Source organism: Megachile rotundata, chromosome 4 (assembly GCF_050947335.1).
Source record: "Megachile rotundata isolate GNS110a chromosome 4, iyMegRotu1, whole genome shotgun sequence".
Lineage (NCBI taxonomy): Eukaryota > Metazoa > Arthropoda > Insecta > Hymenoptera > Megachilidae > Megachile > Megachile rotundata.
Genome location: NC_134986.1, coordinates 4,890,862 through 4,916,272, shown reverse-complemented (window position 1 = coordinate 4,916,272; position 25,411 = coordinate 4,890,862). Strand labels below are relative to the sequence as shown.

General features: G+C 31.1%; 3 protein-coding genes and 1 long non-coding RNA gene across 7 annotated transcripts; 3 read left to right on the top strand and 1 right to left on the bottom strand.

The window, feature by feature from the left end:
- The first annotated feature begins 1,709 nt into the window (after positions 1-1,709).
- Positions 1,710-7,115, top strand: Sec63 (translocation protein Sec63). Its single transcript, XM_003702301.3, has 12 exons — positions 1,710-2,214; positions 3,218-3,320; positions 3,396-3,510; positions 3,595-3,700; positions 4,326-4,549; positions 4,623-4,784; positions 4,923-5,151; positions 5,306-5,451; positions 5,548-5,695; positions 5,767-6,244; positions 6,319-6,610; positions 6,696-7,115. The coding sequence occupies exons 1-12, from the start codon at positions 2,091-2,093 to the stop codon at positions 6,834-6,836; spliced, it is 2,268 nt and encodes a 755-aa protein (XP_003702349.1). The 5' UTR covers positions 1,710-2,090; the 3' UTR covers positions 6,837-7,115.
- A 100-nt stretch (positions 7,116-7,215) lies between these two features.
- Positions 7,216-8,082, top strand: LOC143264401 (uncharacterized). Its single transcript, XR_013038129.1, has 3 exons — positions 7,216-7,323; positions 7,406-7,469; positions 7,735-8,082. It is a non-coding gene; the product is annotated as an uncharacterized LOC143264401 (long non-coding RNA).
- IKKbeta (inhibitor of nuclear factor kappa B kinase subunit beta) lies at positions 7,475-11,576 on the bottom strand. 3 transcript variants are annotated; one of them, XM_003702320.3, is made up of 11 exons: positions 11,183-11,576; positions 10,570-10,769; positions 10,226-10,384; positions 9,937-10,154; positions 9,764-9,868; positions 9,330-9,657; positions 9,047-9,258; positions 8,679-8,960; positions 8,458-8,607; positions 8,133-8,390; positions 7,475-8,042 (listed from the first exon to the last, which is right to left on the bottom strand). In XM_003702320.3, exons 1-11 carry the CDS (start codon positions 11,286-11,288, stop codon positions 7,979-7,981), a joined length of 2,082 nt encoding a protein of 693 aa, XP_003702368.2. In that variant the 5' UTR covers positions 11,289-11,576; the 3' UTR covers positions 7,475-7,978. The 3 variants fall into 3 exon arrangements, with proteins under 3 accessions (XP_003702368.2, XP_012138449.2, XP_076387507.1); XM_012283059.2 differs by lacking the exon at positions 11,183-11,576 and adding an exon at positions 10,854-10,978; XM_076531392.1 differs by lacking the exon at positions 11,183-11,576 and having other exon boundaries at positions 10,584-10,721.
- A 1,652-nt stretch (positions 11,577-13,228) lies between these two features.
- Positions 13,229-25,351, top strand: l(3)80Fj (lethal (3) 80Fj). 2 transcript variants are annotated; one of them, XM_012283061.2, is made up of 13 exons: positions 13,229-13,300; positions 13,379-13,481; positions 13,857-14,052; positions 14,146-14,485; positions 14,557-18,367; positions 18,442-19,927; positions 20,004-20,640; positions 20,728-21,072; positions 21,153-21,346; positions 21,409-21,620; positions 21,724-21,977; positions 22,041-22,262; positions 22,336-25,351. In XM_012283061.2, exons 1-13 carry the CDS (start codon positions 13,286-13,288, stop codon positions 22,462-22,464), a joined length of 7,944 nt encoding a protein of 2,647 aa, XP_012138451.2. In that variant the 5' UTR covers positions 13,229-13,285; the 3' UTR covers positions 22,465-25,351. The 2 variants fall into 2 exon arrangements, with proteins under 2 accessions (XP_012138451.2, XP_012138450.2); XM_012283060.2 differs by lacking the exon at positions 13,229-13,300 and having other exon boundaries at positions 13,361-13,481.
- Positions 25,352-25,411: the final 60 nt, after the last annotated feature.

Sequence of the window (25,411 nt, the reverse complement as noted above, 5' to 3'; positions counted from 1 at the left end):
TTTTCGCGAAAATTCGATTAAAACCTTTTTTTGATATGTTTTCTTTTAAAAAAAGGAGCTTGTTCGCAAAATTTGAGCAGAATCGAAACATGATGGTATTCCGAAGTTTCCCCGAGTGAACGGTTATAGAATGCTTTATAAGTATTAGTAAGACAGAAAAAATAAGTAAAATACATAATTGTTTTCAAAATTTCGTTTAATGAATGCAGCACACTACAAAAGCATTTTTCTCACTCCGTCGTAACAGTAAAACAATTTTCAAGCGTCTACAAAACATAAAAATACTTTATTTCACGGAAAGACGAAACTGTTGTTCCTGTCTTTTCGTATTTATCGCTGGATAGTGCTCGCAAAATTGTAATGGGACAGTGCGCGCGAAAATATAAATTTTAAAATACATGTAAAAACGAGATTTCCGAAATACTTTCGATTCATTAAATTAATTACTTTCCAATAAGCTATCATCTTCTACACCTTACTCACATATTAAACTGCTGTAATACTTCTTTAAGTAAATATGAATGTGAATGTAATATTCAATTACAATGAAATAACAATAATTTACATAATCTTATTGTACAAATAAAGTAATTAATACGCTAATGTTACTGTTAGAATCCTTTTGAAATGTAAAGTATGCAATAAAACAGCTTATTTATGAAAAGTAAACATTTACTTGCAAAAATTTGATGAATTATCAATTTCGAAAATGCCAAAACATTTGAACGCCATTTTGCACAGAAAAATTAAATTTGCTCTCGAGTGCTCATACAGAAAGTGTTATTATCGATAATACCGACATGGTATCAATAGCTTGAGATATTATTATCGCCAAATATTTAGTGACTGAAATAAAATCTAACACGTAATTTTATCGTTCGGATTTATTTGTATAAAAATAATTAATCTTTTTATATGTTCCTTATTCTTATTTATACTTCGAACCTAATCTACTCTGATTTCTTATTAATTAAAATTGTTATTATTTGAAATTAGGTTATATTAGATTTAAAGCTTACACATAAATGAATAGATGAATGAAAATATAATATATAAGTTTGAATGATAACCTTATGTGTCAGGTTATGTTAAGCTAGGTTTGAAGTTAAAACAAAAATAAATTTAAACGATAAAATTACACACATTACATTTTACCTTAAGTACTCCCGTTAGCCCTGGTACTTTAACAATATCTTAACCAATAACAGTATTATCGATATATTGTTAAGTATTAATAATATATTGATAGCTTGTCAATTACCAGTAACAGCACCTCTTATATGACATTGACATTAGTGACATTACTTGTTGCAGGAAGAAAATAGAGATAAAAAGTAAGAGTGCTGTTGTCGCTTATCGATACGCGATTAATATCGTATCTACTTCCTTATGACGTAACGATAATATCGTTCTATTCAAGGTAAATCGTAAAGTCATATTATTTAAATTTCTCTACTCATATTTAAATATCAATGAAGTTTTTTTGTTTCAAGGAAATGTTTCTTTGATGCTTCAAATAGAAATTGATGTGAATAATAAAATTACAAATTAGATTAAATTAGATCAAAGATTCAACAAGAATAATATTAATTATTTAATTAATAAAATTACGCATTACGTTTTCATATTTACATTTTAATTATCTGAACGATATTACCACATCATTTCAATATTATCGATATTTATCGATATCGTTATCGATAGTAGTATTTCTAGGTTAGAGTGTAAGGGAATTATAAAGTTGTGGTGTTATGACGATGTGGTGCATCGTAAACTCACATGGGTACAGTAAAGTAGTACATAACTGTGGGGTTAATATTCTGTCGTTTGTTAACAGACGTAATTATCGCGAATCGTAACATCCTCCTCTTTTTCTCGTTATATGCACATAAGTGGACGTGACCGGCAACGCCAATTGCACGGTAGACTTAAACTATGTATTAGCATTTGGTGCTGAGTTGGCAGTCTTGACGACGACAGCTTTGTAACTGCCACTGCATTGTATGTATTGAATGGTACCGTGAGTTTAAAGTGGAGTTAGTAATGAATGTACTTAAACAATATACTTAAATATTATTACTTAATGAGTCATGAGCGGCCAAAAATTGCAATATGACGAAAGCGGTGGAACGTTTTTCTACTTTTTACTGTCATTCCTGGCACTTCTTTTGATACCTGGGACCTACTACCTTTGGCCACGTTGCCCCAAACAAGGTTAGATTCCAACAAATTTATTTACAAATTTAACGTAAAAAATAAATGATAGTACTACAACATTTCATATTTATACATTATTTTTCGTTCCGTTAACGCAAATCTTTGTATTTCACGATCATTCTCCTCTATATACAGTCCGCTCTATAACATTCTGACGGAAGACTGACCAGCACTTAATTGCGAATATACCGTTACTAATTTACTAGCAATCTCAATAACGGAGTATAGAGTTTTGAACAGTAGTATGTAAATAAAACATTTAATACTTATTAATATCTTAGTTTTTATTTAAAATTCAATAACGATTGTTTAAAAATAATTCTGTTTTTATATTATAATTATTAACAATATTCTACATTAGTTCATAGCATAAAATGTTATTTAAAATATAAAATATGGCTAATTATATGTAAAAAGTGTAATAGTACATTATACATAATACAGAATATACTATATATTATTGCAGTGTTTACTATTGCAAGTATATAATTTTGTTTGATACAATTACTATAAATTATATCAAAAATTTTTCTCCAAAAAGTATACAATGGTCTTAATTATTCTCTTAGATATAATGATTATAAATAACAATTTTAAGTAAGTTTATATATATTACATTTTCCTACTATGACAAATATTCTATTTTGTCATTAGTTGTAATAAAACCTGGCATAGTGTATATGTTGTGAATATTGTTTTCTTTAGTAAGTATATCTCCTACTATAGTTCTATAATGATTAATTCGATATTCCAGACCTGTGGTTGATGAGCCTTATCCTCTTTATTAACCATATCTTTACCCTAAGCTAATATGAATTTAATAGATTGTACGATTTATATTTAAATTTTAATCTATCATGAATACATAAAAGTATGTAGTCTATATGTAGCCTATATATGAGTTACTTTTTTAGCAACTTTAAACTGTTATTTCATTGATGTAATTTAGTGAATTAACTTGATAAGTAGTAATAAATGACAATAATTGCTTTGTAATCAGATCCCGATCAAGAGGCTAAAGAGTGTCAATGTGATGGATGTAAAAAGAAGAAAATTATTTTGCACCGTAATGAACCATGGAAAGAAACCAAAGCATTATTTATGTAAGTTGTTTTATATAGTATTTGTTTATATGCAAGTTAAACATTCTTTTATTTAATGTAATTGCATTACTGCAGGAAATTTATGATTATTTTTGGGTGGATAATCCTTATTTTTTTGGCATATAAGGTATCACAATTTGACTATGAAATGACCAATTTTGATCCTTTTGAAATACTTGGAGTTCCTCCTGTAAGTATAACTTGTATATCTATGAATATATATATGTATCTAACTTATGTAGCACCATATACATAATGTAAAAATTATTCCTAGTCCGCAAGTCAAAGTGACATTAAAAAAGCATACCGTAAACTTTCTTTAATTCTTCATCCAGATAAAGAAACTGGAAATGAAAAGGCATTTATGAAATTAACTAAAGGTAAGAATAAATATATAATGCTTAATATATTGAATACTAACTAAATGCTGTTCAGAGTTGGGCAAAATCTAATCTGATTAATGATTAAAGATTATGATTAAGTGAATAGATATCAGTAACCATGACTAATGAATAAGGAAAGTGATTACAGCTAATGAAATCAAAAAACATGATTAATTTAATAATTATTGGTTACAAAATTGATAATGATTAAATTAATATAACTCTTATTTTAAAAATTCTGTTAAACAGTTTGTATGTCTTAAGTAAAATATAAATTAAGTATTTGTCTAACAATTGCAAATTATTCATTTATGGTTTCAGATTATAAAAATTTTTTGTGGTTATTGATTTATCATAATAAAGATTAATTGATTAACAATCATAATTATCATGATTATTTTCAATAATTAATTACGTAAGTAATCACAAAACAACTCTGTCCAACTCTGATGTAGTTCAATAAGTATTTTCAAAAACAATAAACAGAGGTTTAACTGTATTATAATTGCGTACTAACAATTATTTTTTATTAATGCTAATAATAACGTAATATAGTTATTATAACATGTAGGTATTAGTTGTATTAAAAAGAAATAACATTTGTCTCTATATTAATTAACAGCTTATCGAGCGCTAACGGATGAGGAAGCTCGAAAAAACTGGGAAAAGTATGGAAATCCAGATGGTCCAGGAGCAATGAGTTTTGGAATAGCTTTACCATCTTGGATAGTTGAAAAAGAAAATTCAGTATGGGTTTTAGGATTGTATTTGTTGGTGTTCATGTGTGCTTTGCCAACTGCTGTTGGAACATGGTGGTATAAGAGTATTCGTTATACTGGTGATCAAGTAAATAAATTTCAATTTTGAGAAAGATAATGAAATATTAGTCAAATAACCGTTTAATTTTTTTTATTTCTAGGTGTTACTAGAGACTACTCAATTATATTATGTCTTTTTTATTAAAACTCCATCTATGTCACTGAAAAGAGTTATTATGATTCTTGCTGCTTCATTTGAATTTCACAAGAAACGGAATGCAGAAATAGTTGAAAGATACACAGATAGTGAAGAAGTTTATTCAGTAAGACAAATAATACATTATTTTATTAGTTTATCTTCATTTTATTGGAACTAGTAAAAGTAAAATTAGGAGATAACTTATGTGGTCATTTAATTGCTTGAAGTAATTTCAGTATTTTTTCTTTTGTTTTATTTTCAGCTTATCAAACAACTGCCAGACCTAGGAGTAAAAAATAAGGAAACACCACTATGTGACTCCTATTCAATTAAAGCTAGAGCTTTAATTCATGCACATTTATCTCGCCTACAGCTAAATCCAGAAACATTAGAAAAAGATAGACAGTACATAATAAAAAAATGTCCATATTTAATTCAAGAAATGGTAACTTGCGTTAATCGAGTGATTCTATTAGCTTATGCTAGAAGAGGTACATATGCATGCTTTATAAAGTACGAATAAATTCTATACTTTATACAATATATCTTTGCGTATATGATCAAGAATAGTCTTTTAACAGCTTTAATTATCAATATAAATTTGAATATATTTTTATATTACTTAAGAGGTATCTTTCCTTTCAGTCCCGCGTTTACCAACTATTAAAACTGTAGAAAATTGTATGAAGTTATGTTCAATGATAGTACAAGGATTTTGGGAATTTAAAAATCCTCTTTTACAGTTACCACATATAACGGAAGATAATTTAAAATGCTTCTTACCAAAAAAGGTATGCTTGGATCACTATAATATTTAATTTATACACAATGAAATTACATTATGTTTATTGTATTTAATAATTAAATATTGTGACATTGATTAATAGCATCAAATCAAAAGTCTTCAACAATTTGCACAATTGAAAGGAGAAGAAAGAAGACTGATCCTTAGAAACTTATCAGACAGTCAATATGAAGATGTAATGAAAGTCCTTGGAAATATGCCGTATATAGAGTTTAAAGTGCGTTCTGAAGGTAAAGTTTATTTACCATCATTTGTGATCATATTTATTTCGTGAAAATTATATCTGACTACGCAATTTTAGTAATCGACGATGAAAACCCAACTGTTTATACTGCTGGTGCTATTGTAACTGTAACAGTATCATTAACTCGTAAAGATATGAAACATTTATTCGGAGATGACACCATCAAAGAACAAACAATGATTGATGATAGTAAAATAGGTAACGATGCTCCCGATGAAGTGATAGAAGAGCAAATTCAGTCTGTCAGAAAGCCAGCGTGGCTCAGACAAAAGAAAGGTCAAAAGAAATCTCATAAAAAGGGACCTAGTAAGAAATTTGCTGCACCAAAAAATGCGCAGTCTCAATATGGTAATAATAATGCTCAACAAACAAATACTCCTAATGCAAGGAAAAAAGAGGACAAAGGAGAAAAAGAGTCTTCCAAAGATAGATCTGATGTAAGTGACAGTGATGTTGATAGTGACAGAAGTGACGATGAAGATAGTCATGATAAAAAAGACGTATCCATTGACGACGACGATACAGAATGGGAAAGGTGAAATATTTTTTTATAATGTATTAATATTCATGATAACAAATTCAATAATTTCTCTATGTTTTCATCACTAGGTTTCAGCAAAAACTCTCAAAAAGAGAAAAAGTTTTAGAGGGAAGAAGTAATTTATCGCACGAAGTGCATTGTCCACTTTTTCCAGATGTTAAACAGGAATACTGGTGGGTTTACATCTGTGATCGTAAGAGTCAAACGTTGTTGACAGCTCCCGTTCACGTTACATCGTTAGCACATTTTGAAGAAGTTCAGTTAAAATTTACAGCGCCACGATGGCCAGGTGTTTATACATTTACTGTATGTTTACGTAGTGATTCTTATCTTGGCTTTGATCAAGCTCAAGATATTAAGGTACGTGGTGAAACTTATTGTCGTATTACAAACAAAAGTTAATACAATTAAATTTATCTTACTTTTATTGTGAAAATATTTATAGTTGGATGTAAAAGAAGCACCAGAAGTACCCACAGAACATCCTCAATGGGATATTTCAGATGAAGAAACTGCAGAGGATGTTGATGCAGCTGATGAACATTCCGAGTTCACAACTGATGAAGATATCAGCGACAATGAGTAATATCTATTTTCCGTGGAAGACTGGACAAATAGATATTCAGAAGTTCGCATTTTCCTCTTTTTTTACTTGTCAAGTTAATGTACAATGAACTTTTATACGTGAAATTGCATAATCGTTGATGTATGTGGACAATCTAGGAAAATAGTATGGTGTGTAAGATTTCTCAGTGAAGAGAAAGTAATAGTAAATGAAAATCATATTTATTTTAACATTGTTGTTTAATTCTCAGTTTAGGATGTGCATACGGTTTTTTAATAAAATACATTTTAAAGTATAAAAGTGTTGCTTCCTTTCCAATATTAAACGATAAAATAATAAGAATCAGAGATATTGATTCTTTCAAATAAGTGAAAGTACAATAAAACCACCTGTATTACATATCCGTTCAACCGTATAAAACTTTATAGATACAATTCTGTTATAAAACAGTAGATATCATACTTTAGTATTAATCACAATGAAGTTTAAAATTGTGAACATTTGTGTCGTAAGTACAAGTTAATTTTCAAAAAACTATATCGGATGTAGATATTTGCTAATTAATATCGTGATGATAAATTTTATTGTAGATATTTAAGTATATTTTTATATACTTAATGCTATGTATGATACTTAATATTATTTCCAAAGCAGGTAAGTTCATTATGAAAAGTATATCTTTAATAACAAATTATGTACATACATATTACATTTTTTTAAATAGTTAATAGTTTTTAAAGTAATATATATCAAAATAACTTCGTACAAACATAACTAATATTTCTTTCGGTATATACATACATATACATATAAACAGACTTACATACATACAGTATTTTTTATTAAACTTTCTGTTCATAGCCAATTTGAGATCAGCATACGACGCCAAAGAATAATTAAGTTTTAATATCTTTTACAGATCTTTTAACACCGCCTAATAATATCCGGCGAAAAATGAAACAAAAAAATACAGCAAATGGTCCTACATACTCATTTCTTAAAACTGATAAACATGCTAATATTAAATGGGGTGTACGTCATTATATTCCACGGATATAAAATACTTTAAAATATACTGCACAAATATACGATTAAGTTTAAGAATGAATTTAAATTTAAGTGGAAAATAACAGAGAATGATTTATTACAGTTACAAAAACTTGTTATGTCTCTGAACCAATCATTTTCATGTATTTCTTCTGTATTTCTAGCAAAAGATTATCGAACCTGTTGAAGTGAACAATAAAATTGTTGTATTATTATGTGATTTACTTATTGTTATACTACATTTTTTAGAATAATTTTAATTACACTTACGTATAACGTATGACTAAACTGTCATTTATTAAGTCATAATTTGCTGTAGTGTTATTTGATAAACTTTTCATAGCCTGCATATGTATACTTTCAATTGGTTCACTTGAACACATATTCGTATTAGGCATTTCAGACTTGTAATCAAACGTAAATTGTATTATATTTTGAATTTCTTCATGATATACAGTTGTCATAGCAAGAACTGAATCAAATATTCTTTCCAGTATTAGAAGATCTGTTTCCAATTTTGTTGTTTGCCTAAGTCATTAAATATCATTAATTGAATGCATATTAACTATATGCAGATATCTATAGACGTACATACTTTAAAATTTCAGGAATATTGTTATTATGAAATTGTGTGTCCAATACTTGTAAGAAATTGAAGATTAATTTTACCATATCTGTTGGTTTTGCACTTTTATGAGGATTTTCGTTGTCACATGACTCAAGTATTTTCACAGCTTTATCATATCTAGATCAAATAAAAATATAATGATTTTTATTTGATGCAACCTAATAATATAAAAGATACAATTTACTTACAAGTGAGACAAATTTTTGATACAATCGATAGATTGAGCTGTTTTTTGTAACTCATTGCTTTCTTCAATAAATAAGTCAAATTTTAATTTTATTTGTTCAGCAGCTTTAACTAGCTTAGTAACTTTTACAAAATTAGTTTCCAAAGCTTTCATTCGTTCTTCATTTAAATTTTTTTTCTGTTCAGTACGAATAACGGATAATTTATACAATAGAGTATTTATATTTTCTGTCGTATTTGTTATATTTTGATTAAATGTATTACGTCTTTTCATTAATAAATCTCTGAAAATTTAATATCATCATACTTACATTAAACTTAATTTTTAAAATCAATTTATAAATATGTGCAAAATATGTGAAATACTCACACTTCAATAGTTATAGCAAAAATATACAGTTGAAATAAATATATTTCTTGTTTAATAAAAAAGGTGGCTACTTTATAATAATCCTTTACTGTTTCAATATCTAATTGTGTTCTTGACAATTCTATCATTTTTTGAATTTTTGGAGGAATATTTGGTGTAGGTATGCTATCTACTAAAGTACTTCCATGTTTAAAAACAAATAGAACTGGGTCCTGAAATGAAATTAACAATTTAAATAAATATAGAACTTCCAAGTAAAAAATATAGTAAAGAATACAATTACCTTAACTTGTGGTAAAAGTGGTTGCTTATTGTCAATAAAAATTTTACCAAAGTAATCAGTTAGAGTTTGTTGGTTTACTGGAATGGTAGTATCTTTTTCAATCATAGCTTGTAAATCTGCAATACTAGTAGTAGGAACTACTTCGTATGAGTAAATTTGGTATGTTAATACACAGAACACATGAATTATTTCTTTAGAGAGAATATTATGCAATAATTGAAATACAACAGTTTGTTCCACTCCATTTTCATCACACTGTTTTCCTCTCTTTTTTGGATCCCATTGTAATACTACTCTAAACCAACCTGCTAATTTATCTCTAAGACACCTAATAAAATGCATATTTCAAAAACAGTTAATTTAAAATATAAAAATTATTTAAATATAGAGGTTATAACTAAATTATTTCACCAACAACATGATATAATAATCACCTTGATAAATTTGTGGGATAAGCAATATCTGTGCCAAAAATTATTGTTCCTTCTGATTCAGAGGCACGGATAACATCATATCCTTTATTTTTAATATGTTGCATCCTATAAAATATATATAATTAATACAACCACTAAAAGTTGTCATAATTTTTTATAACAGTACCATATACCATGTCATAGTATGTTGCATTCTTGGAAGAAATGGCCTTGAACCAGTGACAAGTTCATAAAAGAGAATGCCCAAACTCCAATAGTCTACAGAACAACTATACTTTTGTTTCCATAAAAGTTCTGGAGCTACATAATTTAATGTACCTACTATAGATGCGGAGATACTAGCTTCTCCAAGTTCTTTTGCATATCCTAAATCTATTAATTTATATTCAATCTAAAACATAATTATATATAAGATATTATATAATTATAATAATTTCTTTTAACATATTCAATAGCACTTACAGTATTTTGTGTATATTGTAAGACTATATTCTCAGGTTTTAAGTCACGATGAGTAATACTGTTAGCATGTAGATATTCTACTGCAGAAGAAATATCTTTCATAACACTAATTGCTTCTTTTTCACTAACTCCACAACAATTTTCTGCTTTGTTTAGAACCTGTTATTTTAAAAGTATATGCCATATAAAGAAATATTATTTTAATCTCATTAACCCTTTCGCTTTGAACACCGCTTATAAGCAGCATGTACAATATGACTTGTGGGTACGCACTTCTGTTCAGTTATAGTACTTCGGCGAACTGGATAGTCAAAGCGAAAGGGTTAATTTGGTTTTAAAATTACCTTTCTAAGATCACCTTTCTTGCAAAATTCCATACATAGTACAGGTAATTCTAATTTGTCATCTGGATATTTAAAAGGCAATTCTAATCCTTTAATGATATTTTGATGTTTTAAACGTTTCATTATATGTACTTCATTAATCCATCTGTTTCGTTGTGTTTCTGTTAACTGTGTAACATCCCATTTACATCGTTTGATTGCTACAATTTATAAACATAGAAATATTTATTATTTTAATCAGTTAACCATAAATAGGATTTCATATGCAACAAATTGTTCTTAACTGTTTCTTTATATTTTATAAACTTTACATTTCAGCTATATAAATTTGTTAATTTTTTTATTGTAAATCCTTTATTATTTTATTTGGTTAAACACTGATCTTGTAGATAATATAAAATCTACAACATCTAAATAACTGTTTAATATGCATAAATAATAAATACTCAGTATAAATAGTAAATACATAAATAATAAGTATCCATTCAGTGAAATATAAAGTACTTCCGAATCTTCTATGTTTCTCAAAGATATCAAAAGTGAATATACAATGTTTGTATACTAAGCTATTAATATGACAATATTTTTTTATACGAATAAAGTAAATATATACCAAGTTTTGTGCCATTTGCATGTGCCCAAAGTTCAACAATACCAAAACCTCCACTTCCAAGTATTCTATGAAGACTCCATCCATCGATCGAAGTTTTAGCAGTCATTTTGAGTTTTTTGTTTAAAACATAATTATGTTGTAGACAAAGAGTTACGCTTTGTAAAAACTTATTGTTTACAGTGGTCTTAAAGTCTTGGAAATTAATTGAGATCGAAAGTTGTTTTTACAGGACATCAAATAAACTTGATATATTTTTGATAAAACAGTATATGCTACACACAATAACCTAGTTCAAAAAAACTGTCTACATAGTCTCCTTTCGACCTTTCTGTCAACATTTGACGTAAGACCATTGAATAAAGATATAACAAGACTAAGTGTAGCCAAAGAGTAGGGATACAACGTGGTGCAGCTTTATGAAAGAGTAGGGATCTACTCGTCGCCTTTATTCTCAAGGGTACATGGATTTGGAGTCTATGGACTCCAGGTAAATAGTAGAAAGCATTAATATCGACAGCCCTATCTGTTTTACCCGTTTATCTTTCTCCAATACGGTTTAGTGATTTGCCTTCTTTCTCATACAGAACGTTAGAAAATATTAAATTGTTTGTAAGGCATAATCTTCTACACGGTTAGCAACTTTTCTAGTATTTACTTAATATTATAAATAGTTCAAAGAGTGTTAATATGCTGCGGTACGAAGTGTTTCACAATTTTATACTAAAATAAAGCAGATGGCGCTCCTTTCCGAGCTGCAGATTGAAGAACCCTCGAAGACACAACATGATTAATCTTGTTATATCTCAGTCAATGATTAAATTTTGAAAACAATTATATACCTAACTTATTTTTTCTGATTCATTAATCACATAAAGTATTCTAAATCCGTTTAACGTAAATTTTCATCTTCCGTCGCTAAATAAATTTTTTATCTTCCGCCGCTAGATGGCTAGCTATTTTAAAGTCCATAAAATGCAATTTTTTCAATTTTGGAATATAATGCTTCGAGGTAATTGAAAAGGCATTTTTTTTCTTTCTCGTGTCCGTAGTACAATTTGCGATCGTCAACAATACATAAAAATGTTTTATTTAAAAAAAGAACGAAAGTTTTTGTTTTGATAGTTCCACATTTGACCACTAAATAGCGCCAAAGGTTCCATTTCCTGTCATTGCGCGTGAAAATTTGAATTTTAAAATACACGTAATAATGTAAGAATTCTAAAATGCTTTCAACTTTATAAATTAATTACATTACAATAAACTATTGTCTTTCATATCTTTGTTACGCATTAAATCGCAGTATTAAATTTTATTAATTAACAATTTCGAAAGTGTCTGCTGTAAATTAAGTGTAATACGTCATGCTAATGAGCGGATATTAATGCTAGTGGTGGGAACCTGATTCCCTTAGCTGCCATTTTTCCCAGGAAAACGAGATTTGCACTAGAGTGAACTTATCCGAAATAGAAACAATATTAAAATGCAGTAACAATGTTACCAATATGAGGGTGCATATCTAAAAAATTTGTAAGGCTAAAATCTCTATACAAAAGTTTTCATATCAAAAATCAAATGAAATATATATCGTATTCATAATTCAAATTTTAATCAAAACATTTTATATTCTTTTCTATTTCCTTTATATCTTTGCTAAGTTTACGTACTTAGAATTTAGCAATGTATGTAAAAACATGTGAAATAAGATAACAAATGAATGGATTCCATATTATTCAAATGTTTTATGCTTTTTAATTGTCATTATACAAGTCTATAATGAATGAGACTATACCTAAATAATTGTTATTTAATACTTAACGCTTTCCATAATTAATAAATAATATTTTATACATAATGATGTTATAATTTGTTTCTAATCATTAGATATTTAAATTTAGAAATTTTCAGATTCTTAAATTGAAAAATTTAGGAATTTAAGAACTTTTTTATTATTTATATAATATATTGTCTAGATATCTGTATATGTATCAAATACGTATTAATTTGATAAAATTTACAAAAGATAATCTTTGATAGCAAGCAGTTAGTGAACTTGTTAAGTTTCTGAAGGGTGGCGCTTGAGGCCAGTCCGGTTTTTGAAGAAATATGGCGGATGTTGAAGTGAGTCTGTCACGTGGAACTTCATAAACCGTATTATTGTTTCATAATTACTGATTATTTATGATTGATTTGTTGCAGTTAGCGAAAGCATTGAAAGATCTGCCAAATCGAGTTCAAACCGCAAGTAAAAACGAGCGGCGAGAGATTCTACAAAATGTCGTCAATGTGTTGTCAAATCCTGGTAAGGAAGCCCAGAGACTATCAATGATTTTTCGATATGAATTTATTTCCTTTCACATTGAAATTAGTTGTCAGTAGTAAAGAAAAGGTGTATCATTATTCACAAATGATTGTAAGGCAAACTTGTTGAAGAATGTGATAGTTTATATGATGTAATTTCAATGAAAGTATAACAAGTACAAGAGTAGTGTTTTTCAATTAAAATATGTACAGTTCTTATTCAATTTCTTTATATAATTCTTAATTATTTAATCCACTATATCTGTGTAATTAATTGTATACAAAACTCTGAAAGATTTGTGAATATTTTCATATAAGAGTAAATTAAAGTTGAGCAAAGTAAAAAATCATTAAAGATGGATTTATCATATTTTAGGTATCAATGAGAAGATTGTTAATGGAATTTGTAAAACCGTATCTCTTACTTTACATCGATATAAGGACACTGCTTCCCAATCTTACGTGAAAAATGTGATTGTGGAATTGTTGAAGAAACAACCGGAAGCTACTGTAAAGCATATGACAAATGTTGTCATAGAACAAGCAACATGGCATAAGAATGTAGTTCCTACGTATGTAATTACATAAGTGATTTTTTCAATATGAATACATCTGACAAAATTAAAGTATTTAATTATTTGCTAACATTTATCTTACATTTATAGTTTGAACACTGCTTTAACCGCATATCTTACATTGAAATGGTCAACTTTAATTGTTCTATATGGTTATAAAAATAATTTAGACATCAATGCAGAGCTACCAAAGCTCATTGAAGTGCAAGCAAATTTAAGTGCAGCAGCTTTAGCATCTATGGATAAAAAATTGACAGAAAAAGTATATATTTTACTAGCGCATCAGTGGTCAACTGTTAAAGATATAGATATTATATATCTGGAAACGTTGACAAAGCTGGAAGTTGGAAATGGCGTAATTGTTCTTGCTAGTTTACTCACCAGGTATTTAGTGAATGCAAAGAAAAGTGAATTAATAGGAAAACTGAAGGTAAATTTGAATTTTGTATAAATTCATAATAATATAAATTGTCAAATTAATATTTATGTTTTTTGCTACAGGTAGATATCATAGATGTTTTTATAAAAGTGGCTATTAGTTGCAAGAAAAAACCAGATTTATATGTTGTTCATAATGCCGCACCTCTTCTACGTCGAATATCTCATGATGAATTTAAAAATCAGTTACTGCCAGCTTTACAAAAAGCTATGTTAAGAAATCCAGAAATTATTATTGAATCTGTTGGGTACATTTTGTCTGGTTTGAGCTTGGATTTGAGTCAGTACAGCCAAGATATAAGTAAAGGGTTATTTGCAAATTTGCATTCTAAAGAAGATATAGTTAGAGAGGAAGCTGTTGGAGCTTGTCGTAGACTTGCTTTACAATGTTCAGATACTACTGCTCTGGAAAATTTGTTGTCATCTGTATTTGCTGTATTTCATGGGTCAGAAGGAAAACTTACTGTTACGACTCACAAAATTTCTGTGTTGCAAGGGGCTGGTAACCTTAGTTATAATGCTGCCTCAGGAAGTAGTGTTCAGAGATTAGCTGAAACAGCTTGCGAACATTTTATTAAAGTTTTAGAAACTGAAGTTCATGAGAAAACTTTGATTTATGCTCTTGAAATGATGGCCTTATGGTCCAACAAATTTACGAATAATGTTCCAAAAAGTGTAATAGATGCTTTCAAAAAAGGCATGACTGCTAAAACTTCAACTGCCGCTGTCCGTACTGCTTACATTCGACTTTTCTTTTCTACTCCTGTAGCTTCTTATTCTGGAATCATAACTCCACTACTTGTACAGGCGATAACAAGAGCTATACAACAATGTGCACAATCAGCTGCAGTCACGGAGGGTTTAGTAGCTTCTTACTTGTTAGTGAAACTTATTCTCGCTAATCAAGTGGAGAACGATAAACAAGCTGTACTGTGGAATGCAATTGATGAGCAGATATTCTTTTCAGAAAAGTTTTTGTCAACATGTGGAGATGATATTTTATATCATCTTATGTTATTTTGTGAAAGGCTTATCATAGAATTTGGTGACAGATTGAATGAGAAAGCTTTGAATGGTGTCCATAGAGCAATTGTAATATGTGCAACAGCTCCCAAGTATAGTACAAGAAAGCGATGTTTCCCATTAATTAAAAAAATTTTAACTGGTTTGAGTACATACAAACCTGTACAAGAGTTGTTAATGGAATTTAATAAATTCTTAGAAAATGTAAAAATTAAGTCTGAAAATGATAAAGAAAACAAAGAAGATTCTTCTACTGGAGAAATAACTGGTAGATGTCTTGCTGATGGTTTACTTGCCATTTGTTCAGGCTCTTTTTTGTTTGAAGCACCTGCCATACAAATAACAAGAGACGCACTGATACCATCTCATCATCCAGCAATCCTCAAAGCGATGCCAAATTTATGGTTTAAAATTGCGAAGAATTATAATCTTGTACCAAAAGATTTTTTATGCTCATTGAATAATGAAATAAAGAAAATGCTTGTACAGAATTACAAACCTGTTGCTAGTTATGAAAATGCTCTAACGAAAGTGATATCAATTATACCAGATATTATAATACCAGCAATAGTATCAAATGTTACAAATAAACTTGATGATCCTGAAATTTTAAAAGTCACTAAAGATGAATATTTTACTTATCTTACTCCTGAAGGAGAATTATATGACAAAAGTGTGCTACCAACAAATGATGAGAATGATATTCTTAATTCAATGAATATGAAAAGAGAAAGTAAAGTTTATTCGTTTAAAGAACAACAAGAAGAGCTTCAGCTGAGACGAGAATTATATGAGAAACGCAAAAAGGAAGGAAAGATAAAAGAACCAAAACTAACTCCTAAGCAAGAAGAAATTCTTAAAACACAAATGGGAAAGGAAAGTGCAATTCGTAAAAAATTGACCGAGTTAAAACATAAGATAGACAATGCTGTATCATTAATTAAATGTTCTGTACATGGAAACGGCCAAGAACTATCTTTACATTTAAAAGACCTTTTTCCTTCAATTTTGAAAAATTTGAGATCACTGTTAGCTGCACCTGCAATGTCTGATCTTTATATCTACTTGAAACAAATTGTAAACATTAATAATAATCCAGTTTTGAGTGATTTAGTAGCACATGTAACATTGAGACAATTACAGCCACAATGTGATTTAAATCCAGCATGGGAAGAGGAAAATCTTGATACTGCAGTGAAAAGAACTTTAAATCTTTTGCATTCAACAACAATAAAGCAAAAAAAATTATTCACTGCTCCTGCTTTTTGTTACATTTTTCCATTTATAAGAAAGACACTGTTATGTTATAAAGATGACAATATGATTGTGCAAGGACTTCAGATAATCCAAGAGCATGCTAAACAAAGAGGAAATTCGGATTTTAGAGATACAAGGCATCCACAATTACTTCCACGTAAACATATGTTTGATCTATTAATAGAATTAATGGAAATCACCACGGGAAGAGTACAGACACATGCAGTTGCAACTTTATTGGATGTCGCTCAATCTGGTAGTGGTCAACCAGGTACCGCACTAGCTACTAATGAGGATATTAATTCTTTAACTGGAGCTTTACAAAATTCTTTGTCCACAATAAGAGACGCAGCTTTGAGAGCTTTAACAGTTGTGAGACAAGCTTTTCCATCTAAGAAAGAACATTCTGAACAATTTTCTCGCCTTATTAGAAGAATATGGATTGCTAGGTTTGATATTTGCGATGAAAATAAAATTTTAGCCAATGAATTGTGGCATGCAGCAGATTTAGCAATGGAACCAGATATCCTGGCTACCGAACTTATTCAGGACATTTCACATCCTGTAGAACCTATACAACAAGCTGCTGCTTGTGCTTTGGCACAGTGTTTAAGCGAAGTTCCTCATTTGGTACCGACGATTTTAGACAATTTGCTGCAGCTGTATCAAGAGAAGTTAGCAATGATTCCACCAAAATTAAACAATTTTGGTCGTGTGGTCGAACAACCTATTGATACTTGGGGTCCTCGACGAGGTGTAGCACTTGCATTGGCTCAGATAGCACCTCTCCTTACTGCTGACACAGTACTTAAACTCGTACAGTTCTTTGTTTCAACCGGTTTAGGAGATAGGAATCAAGCTGTTCGTACAGAAATGTTAACTGCTGCTGTAGCTGTTGTTGATCTTCATGGAAAGACAAATATAACTTCCTTATTACCTGTTTTTGAGGAATTCATGGATAAGGCCCCAAAAATTGGTAGCTTTGATTCGATTAAACAGTCGGTAGTTATTCTTATGGGATCTTTAGCTAGGCACTTAGACAAAGATGATCCGCGTATCAAACCAATAGTCATGCGTTTGATTGCTGCTCTCTCTACACCGTCGCAGCAAGTGCAAGAAGCTGTTGCTAATTGTCTACCACATCTTGTACCTTCTATTAAAGAAGATGCTCCAAAAATTGTGAACAATTTAATGGATCAGTTGTTAAAATCAGACAAATACGGGGAGCGAAAAGGCGCAGCTTATGGTTTGGCAGGTATAATCAAGGGTATGGGGATATTGGCGCTAAAACAGCTTGATATTATGACCACATTAACTAATGCTATTCAGGATAAGAAAAACTATAGGCATCGAGAAGGAGCATTGTTTGCATTTGAAATGTTATGTACAATGCTTGGCAGATTGTTTGAACCATACATTGTTCACGTGTTACCGCATTTGCTGCTGTGTTTTGGTGATTCGAGTCAGTATGTTAGAGCAGCTACAGACGACACTGCTCGGGTAGTTATGAGCAAACTTTCCGCTCATGGAGTGAAACTTGTTCTACCTAGTTTATTAGCAGCATTAGAAGAAGATTCATGGAGAACTAAGACTGGTAAGTAACTTGTAAAATTGACACCATCAGAGGTATGGGTTTTACTCTAAAAGTTGAATATTTTACTTTTTAAGGCTCCGTTGAATTATTGGGTGCGATGGCATATTGTGCACCAAAACAACTCAGCAGTTGCTTACCCAGTATAGTTCCCAAACTCATTGAAGTACTTAGCGATTCCCATACTAAAGTTCAAGAAGCTGGTGCAGAAGCTCTTAAGGTTATTGGAAGCGTAATTCGTAATCCAGAAATTCAAGCTATTGTGCCAGTTTTATTGAAAGCTTTACAAGATCCTTCACATAAAACAGCTACTTGTCTTCAAACCCTTTTGGATACACAATTCGTACATTTCATCGATGCTCCATCATTGGCTCTTATCATGCCTGTAGTACAACGAGCATTTTTGGATCGCTCAACAGAAACCAGAAAAATGGCTGCTCAGATTATTGGAAACATGTATTCCTTGACTGATCAGAAAGATTTAACTCCGTACTTGCCAACTATTATTCCTGGTTTAAAAACGAGTTTATTAGATCCTGTACCAGAAGTACGTAGTGTGTCTGCTAGAGCACTGGGTGCCATGGTAAGAGGAATGGGTGAATCCAGTTTTGAAGATCTACTTCCTTGGCTGATGCAAACGCTTACTTCTGAAACCAGTAGCGTTGATCGCTCAGGTGCTGCTCAGGGTCTTTCAGAAGTTGTAAGAGGACTTGGTGTTGAAAAACTTCACAAACTTATGCCAGAGATTATTAGCACAGCTGAAAGAACTGATATAGCTCCTCACGTTAAAGATGGTTACATCATGATGTTTATTTACATGCCAAGTGCATTTACTACAGAATTTACGCCATATATTGGACAGATCATCAATCCTATTTTAAAAGCTTTAGCTGATGAGAACGAATATGTTCGCGAAACAGCTCTTAGAGCAGGTCAACGTATTGTTACTCTCTATGCTGACTCTGCAATTATGTTACTACTACCAGAATTGGAGAAAGGTCTATTTGATGATAATTGGCGTATCAGGTATTCCTCTGTACAATTACTTGGAGATTTATTATATCGAATTTCTGGTGTTTCTGGCAAGATGTCAACAGAAACGGCAAGCGAGGATGATAACTTCGGAACTGAACAATCACACTATGCCATTATTAATGCACTTGGTGCTGAAAGACGAAATCGAGTTTTGGCTGGATTGTACATGGGTAGATCTGACGTTGCTCTGATGGTACGTCAAGCAGCTCTTCATGTATGGAAAGTTGTTGTAACGAACACACCAAGAACACTGAGAGAAATATTACCAACATTATTCACTCTACTACTTGGTTGTTTGGCTAGTACAAGTTATGATAAAAGACAAGTTGCAGCTCGAACTTTAGGAGATCTTGTTAGAAAATTAGGCGAAAGAGTATTGCCAGAAATTATACCAATCTTAGAGAAAGGTTTACAAAGCGATCAAGCTGATCAACGTCAAGGTGTATGTATCGGATTATCAGAAATTATGGCAAGCACGAACAAAGATATGGTGTTAACCTTTGTGATCAGTTTAGTTCCAACAGTGAGGTACGTCTTTTCCTTTTATTACATAAAATTATAAAAACTATTATCAGAATAATAAAAACAATGAATCAAATTCTAGGAAAGCATTATGTGATCCGTTACCAGAAGTTCGCCAAGCAGCAGCAAAAACATTTGACGGTTTACATTCAACTGTGGGAGTCAGAGCATTGGACGATATATTACCAGCAATGTTAACGCAATTAAATTCCCCGGATCAGGCAGAAGCAGAAAATACTTTAGATGGTCTACGTCAAGTAATGGCAATTAAATCTAGAGTTGTTTTGCCATACCTAGTGCCTCAGTTGACAACTCCACCGGTTAATACAAAGGCGTTATCAATCTTGGCAAGTGTGGCTGGCGAAGCGTTAACGAGATTCCTTCATAAAATCTTACCAGCCTTGTTGACTGCTTTATCTAGTGCGCAAGGGACCCCAAATGAAGTCCAAGAGTTAGAATACTGTCAGGCAGTTATTTTATCTGTTACTGACGAAGTCGGCGTTAGAACAGTAATGGATCAGCTTATGGAGGCTACGAGAGCAGATGATCCATCCAAACGACGAAGTGCTGCAACTCTGCTTTGCGCTTTCTGTCGAGATACACGCGCTGATTATAGTCAATACGTTCCACAATTGTTACGAGGACTCATTCACTTGTTTACGGATGATGATAAGGATGTACTGCAGATGAGTTGGGAAGCTCTTACAGCAGTTACTAAGGTGATATTTATTCTCATCCATTTAAATAAACTTGTTTGAATTTCAGATATCGTTTTCAGATAACACAGTTGTTATTAATATTTTTAGACTTTAGCGTCCGATCAACAAATTGCACACGTTCAGGATATCAGGCAAGCTGTACGGTTTGCAGTATCTGATCTAAGAGGACAAGAATTGTTACCTGGATTCTGTTTACCGAAAGGAATTACACCGATTCTTCCAATATTCAGAGAGGCTATATTAAATGGTCTACCAGAAGCAAAAGAACAAGCAGCCCAAGGCCTTGGAGAAGTTATAAAATTAACGAGCGCAACAGCATTGCAACCAAGTGTAGTGCACATCACTGGACCATTAATCCGAATTCTTGGAGATCGTTTCAATTGGAGTGTGAAAGCAGCAGTATTGGAAACGCTTGCGATTTTACTTGGAAAGGTAAAATAGATTGACAAATATAAACAAAAGGAAATCTTAGGCAAAACGGAAATTAAAAGTGAATTATTTTTAATCATTAGGTTGGAGTGATGTTGAAACAGTTTCTACCACAGTTACAAACCACCTTTTTGAAAGCATTAAATGATAGTAATAGGCAAGTGAGATTAAAGGCTGCTTACGCTTTAAGCAATCTTATTGTAATTCATACACGTGTTGATCCCTTGTTTACTGAGCTTCATACTGGCATCAAAACTGGCGACGATCCAGCTATTAGGTAAGTAGAATGAATATGTGTTGTATAATTTATAATAAAATTTAAATGTATTTTTCTTACAGAGAAACAATGCTACAAGCTCTAAGGGGTGTCCTTACGCCTGCTGGCGACAAAATGACAGAACCCATGAAGAAACAAGTTTTTGCTACTTTAAGTAGTATGCTTGGTCATCCAGAAGATGTTACAAGGAATGCTGTTGCTGGTTGTTTTGGGGCACTTGTGAGGTGGCTTAGTCCAGATCAACTTGCAATTGCATTTAACGATCATTTGTTATGTAAGTTTTTTATTATTTGATGTTGTATAGGTCTATGAATCTGAATTTCCCGAATTTTGAAAATCATTTTTCAGAGTTACATTAATCTGTTAACAATTTTCAGGTAACGATACCAGCGTTGATTGGATGCTCAGACATGGTCGTTCAGCGGCGTTATTTGTTGCATTGAAAGAGTCCCCAACAACTATATACAATGACAAAGAGAAAGACCGCGTCTGTACCGTAATACTTTCGTATTTAGCTGCAGACCGAGTACAAATAGTCATGAATGGTGTACGAGCTTGCGGTTATTTGTTTCAATATCTCATGAACGAAGCACGACCTATACCTCAACAAATATTATCTCCATTTGTGCGGGTAAGCATATATAAATATAAATTTATGGCATACATTTGTTAATTATTATGTCCTTTATTTTAGTCGATGAACAATAACAGTAACGACGTGAAGCAATTACTAGCCAGGGTTTGCATTCATTTGGCTCGCAATATACCACCTGAAAAGATGTCACCGGAATTACTTAAGTCACTTTTACCGATGTTGGTGAATGGAACAAAAGAGAAAAATGGTTACGTAAAAGCCAATAGCGAACTTGCTCTCATAGCAGTACTTAGATTGAGACAAGGTGAAGAAGAACATCAGGTATGTTTTTTATTGTTTGTAATTTAATGTTAAATTGTTCGTTATTTACTATTGTAAAAATTGTATTTTTCAGCGCTGTATGGCATTCTTGGATGCGGGTGCAAGGGAGTCTTTGTCAGACGTAGTTAGCAAAGTATTGCGCAAAGTTCTCTCCCAGCCCGAAGGCAAAATAGAAGAACTGGACGATACATTACTCACGTGAGAGATATTGTACGTCCCGGGGCTCATTACGTACTACATCCATTTTAATAGACGTACTATCAATCATTATTCAATCGATTTTTATAAAGAAACTTACTGTTCGTGTATTAGCTGCATTATAAAAAAGTTAGATCATTCAACATTGTATCTCGATAATCAATTAAACAAAGTAAAATGTAACAATCGCTCGATGGCATTCAAGTTACTTAAATTAAGATGTCCTATTTACCGAGTGATTCTAACGAACATTGTAGATACGTCTGTGCAAAATGCTCTTCACGATCGTCTGTTTTTTTACATTTTAGTTAACAGTATATTAAGTTCGTCCAAAACACACGCATTTATAAATAATAATACAGAGCGTATGAAATTGGGATACCAGAACGATGAAGATAATTTAACGAATAAATTCAATTTCCATCCTGTATATTTCATTGTATATCTTCTTTGCACTTGTTATCTCACATCTTGTGGTATCTTTTCCTCGTACTATGATTACAACAATACGTTTCAACGAAAATATATTATTATTTGATAACTAAACGTTGGTCTGTTACAACATTGACTATCGGGGATTCCTACAGTCAGGGCCGGCGCGAGGCGGGATTTCCTAAAACCCGACCCTACGATTCATGAAAAATTCGTTGTAATCTTTACGAGGTTTTATGCATCGTAGACTCGTGTTACATTACCACAGAGAGTTATAGTAGCGGGAAATATTTAGTTGGCAATATGCTATATTGTCAAAAATGTTATACTCTTACAAAACTTTAAAAATTTATGAACTTGAAGATTTTATGAAGTTCAACAATTTGTAAATTTTAAAGTTACAAAATTTCTGAATTGGTGAATTTTGTGATTCATTTGTAAATTCCTCAATTTCAGTTTGTAAATGAAAATTGGTACTAAAGTTTCTAAATTCCCCGTGTACTACGACAGCGAAGAAATGATATTGTGTGTGAAAATGTATGTAAAGATGGTAATATAACGAGAGTTGACTGTGTCAAATGGGTATGGGAACTGAAGAAATTTGTAAGTAAGATTTTTCTTTGTCCCGCGAATATTTGCGTCGGCCCTGTAACGTGTACAGTCATGTGCAATTTAGATTTCCCTCGATTAAAGGAAATGTACGGGGAGGAACTTCACTGAGGATGAGAAAGTTCTCTGGTTAGGTTCCTCCCTTTATCTCTTCCCTTATCCGAAGGAAATCTACGTTGCATCCCAGTGTATCACTGTTTTGTACTGTAATTACATGCGTCGGTATATAGTTTATATTTTAGAATTACATACTTGTAACAATTGTTGGCTGACGCGATGCTTCTAGATCTGTCATTCAAGCGTCTTCGTTCACAATCTCTGTTCATTTCCAATGCAATATCTAAGTCTTCAATTTTTGGGATAAATATATGATTACATTATTCTTGCCCATGAATTCGCGAATGTGCGTATTTTGTATATATACTCTACATACGCTACAATTTGGCGAACTTCAATGGGATTTTATACTTTTGTATGTAAATCTTTCAGAGTTGCATGAACGTTGTTGTTCCTAGAGCGTTGAATGCAATTTTTATCTTGCCGATTCATTTCTTATCTACAGTAGACTCTTCTTATAAATTTGGTAATTTGAACATTTTTGAAACTTGGAAGTAGAAATTTTCAAGTTTTCAATTAAAAAATATCAAATTTCCAACTCTCAAATTCTCAAATTTAGAAATTTGGAAATTAAAAAATATGAAAATATAAAAACCTGAGACTTTAAAATTGAGAAAGAATTTTGAATTATATTCAAAGCGATAGATAGTTAACTCTGTGTCGAATTCTGATAGTTGAATTCTGTATAGAAGCTCTTTCTATATTGCAATTTTTAGAATTCCGAACCCCGTCCGTAGCAAGAGTCTACTGTACTTGAAGAAGTGTTCTTACAGAACGAGAATATTAATTAGATAAAAACAAAGAGAATACACGACAGAATTAAGTTAAGACCTCCGTTGAATGATTAAACGGTTTTTTAACAATCATTAAATTTTAACAGTTTTATTAAACGTTAAGAACTATGTAAAAATGCTAACCTATTTTGTAAAATACTTTATCATTATGATATTTCGATGGAACTTATATTAATCTTATAAATTAGAAGGTGTAAGGAAAATGGCGGGAAAGACGACAACGTGATGAACCAGAAGTAACGCGTACACATTGTATTTTAGATGTGGCACAAAATGACCCAGTTGCATTCTGTCGTCCTCTAATTTTTTAATTATTAACATTTTGATTCTGTTCTGTTGTATCGTTATATAGGGTGTTTCAAAGTAGGTGGCATAACCTAAAAGGCGGAGATCCTACATTAAAAAATAAATAGAAATCATTTTTTGTTTTATTTTTCTTCTGGCAAATTGTTTCAATTATTTTTAATTTATTTTGTTCGTTATTTCTTGTTGAAACATATATGCCAATGCGATTTTAATCGACGAAAAGTTATTCTAAATTGCACATTTTCAAATCTGTGCCATAGATATAAAAATATAATTTATTTTTAAGTTAAACGACGAAAGATTATGTTTTGTTTTTAACTCTGGAACTCTTCCTAAGTAAAGAGCGCCGGTTTTTCGCGAAAGATTCCTTCTTTTGCGAATCATTATTTTGCGATAATGTGTCTTCTTCCTCGATTTCCTTCTTTTGCAAATTTTTTCTCATGGAAAGCAATTGTTTCGTGGTCTCCATGATTATTTCGTAGAACTCGAGAAATGTAAACTGCAATGTTAATAATAATTTTCATACTGTAAATTACACATAATGTCATGCAACGTGTCTGTAAAGTGTTCTGTATCTGTCCGAGTGACAAACAATTGAGTTATAAAATATAGAATTTTCGAAATCTCTTTGAATATTTGTCGTCCAATTTATTTAGTCAAATAAATATTTATTACCTCGCAGTGTGTGGACTT

Coding starts and splice junctions, on each gene's coding strand:
- IKKbeta (XM_003702320.3), bottom strand. CDS start 11,288: ATGACTGCTAAAACTTCGATCGATGGATGGAGTCTTCATAGAATACTT. Junction 10,385..10,569: donor AGAAAGGTGATCTTAGAAAG/GTAATTTTAAAA, acceptor TTAAAATAACAG/GTTCTAAACAAAGCAGAAAA. Junction 8,391..8,457: donor AATATTCCTGAAATTTTAAA/GTATGTACGTCT, acceptor TTAATGACTTAG/GCAAACAACAAAATTGGAAA.
- Sec63 (XM_003702301.3), top strand. CDS start 2,091: ATGAGCGGCCAAAAATTGCAATATGACGAAAGCGGTGGAACGTTTTTC. Junction 3,511..3,594: donor AAATACTTGGAGTTCCTCCT/GTAAGTATAACT, acceptor AATTATTCCTAG/TCCGCAAGTCAAAGTGACAT. Junction 6,245..6,318: donor GACGATACAGAATGGGAAAG/GTGAAATATTTT, acceptor TTTCATCACTAG/GTTTCAGCAAAAACTCTCAA.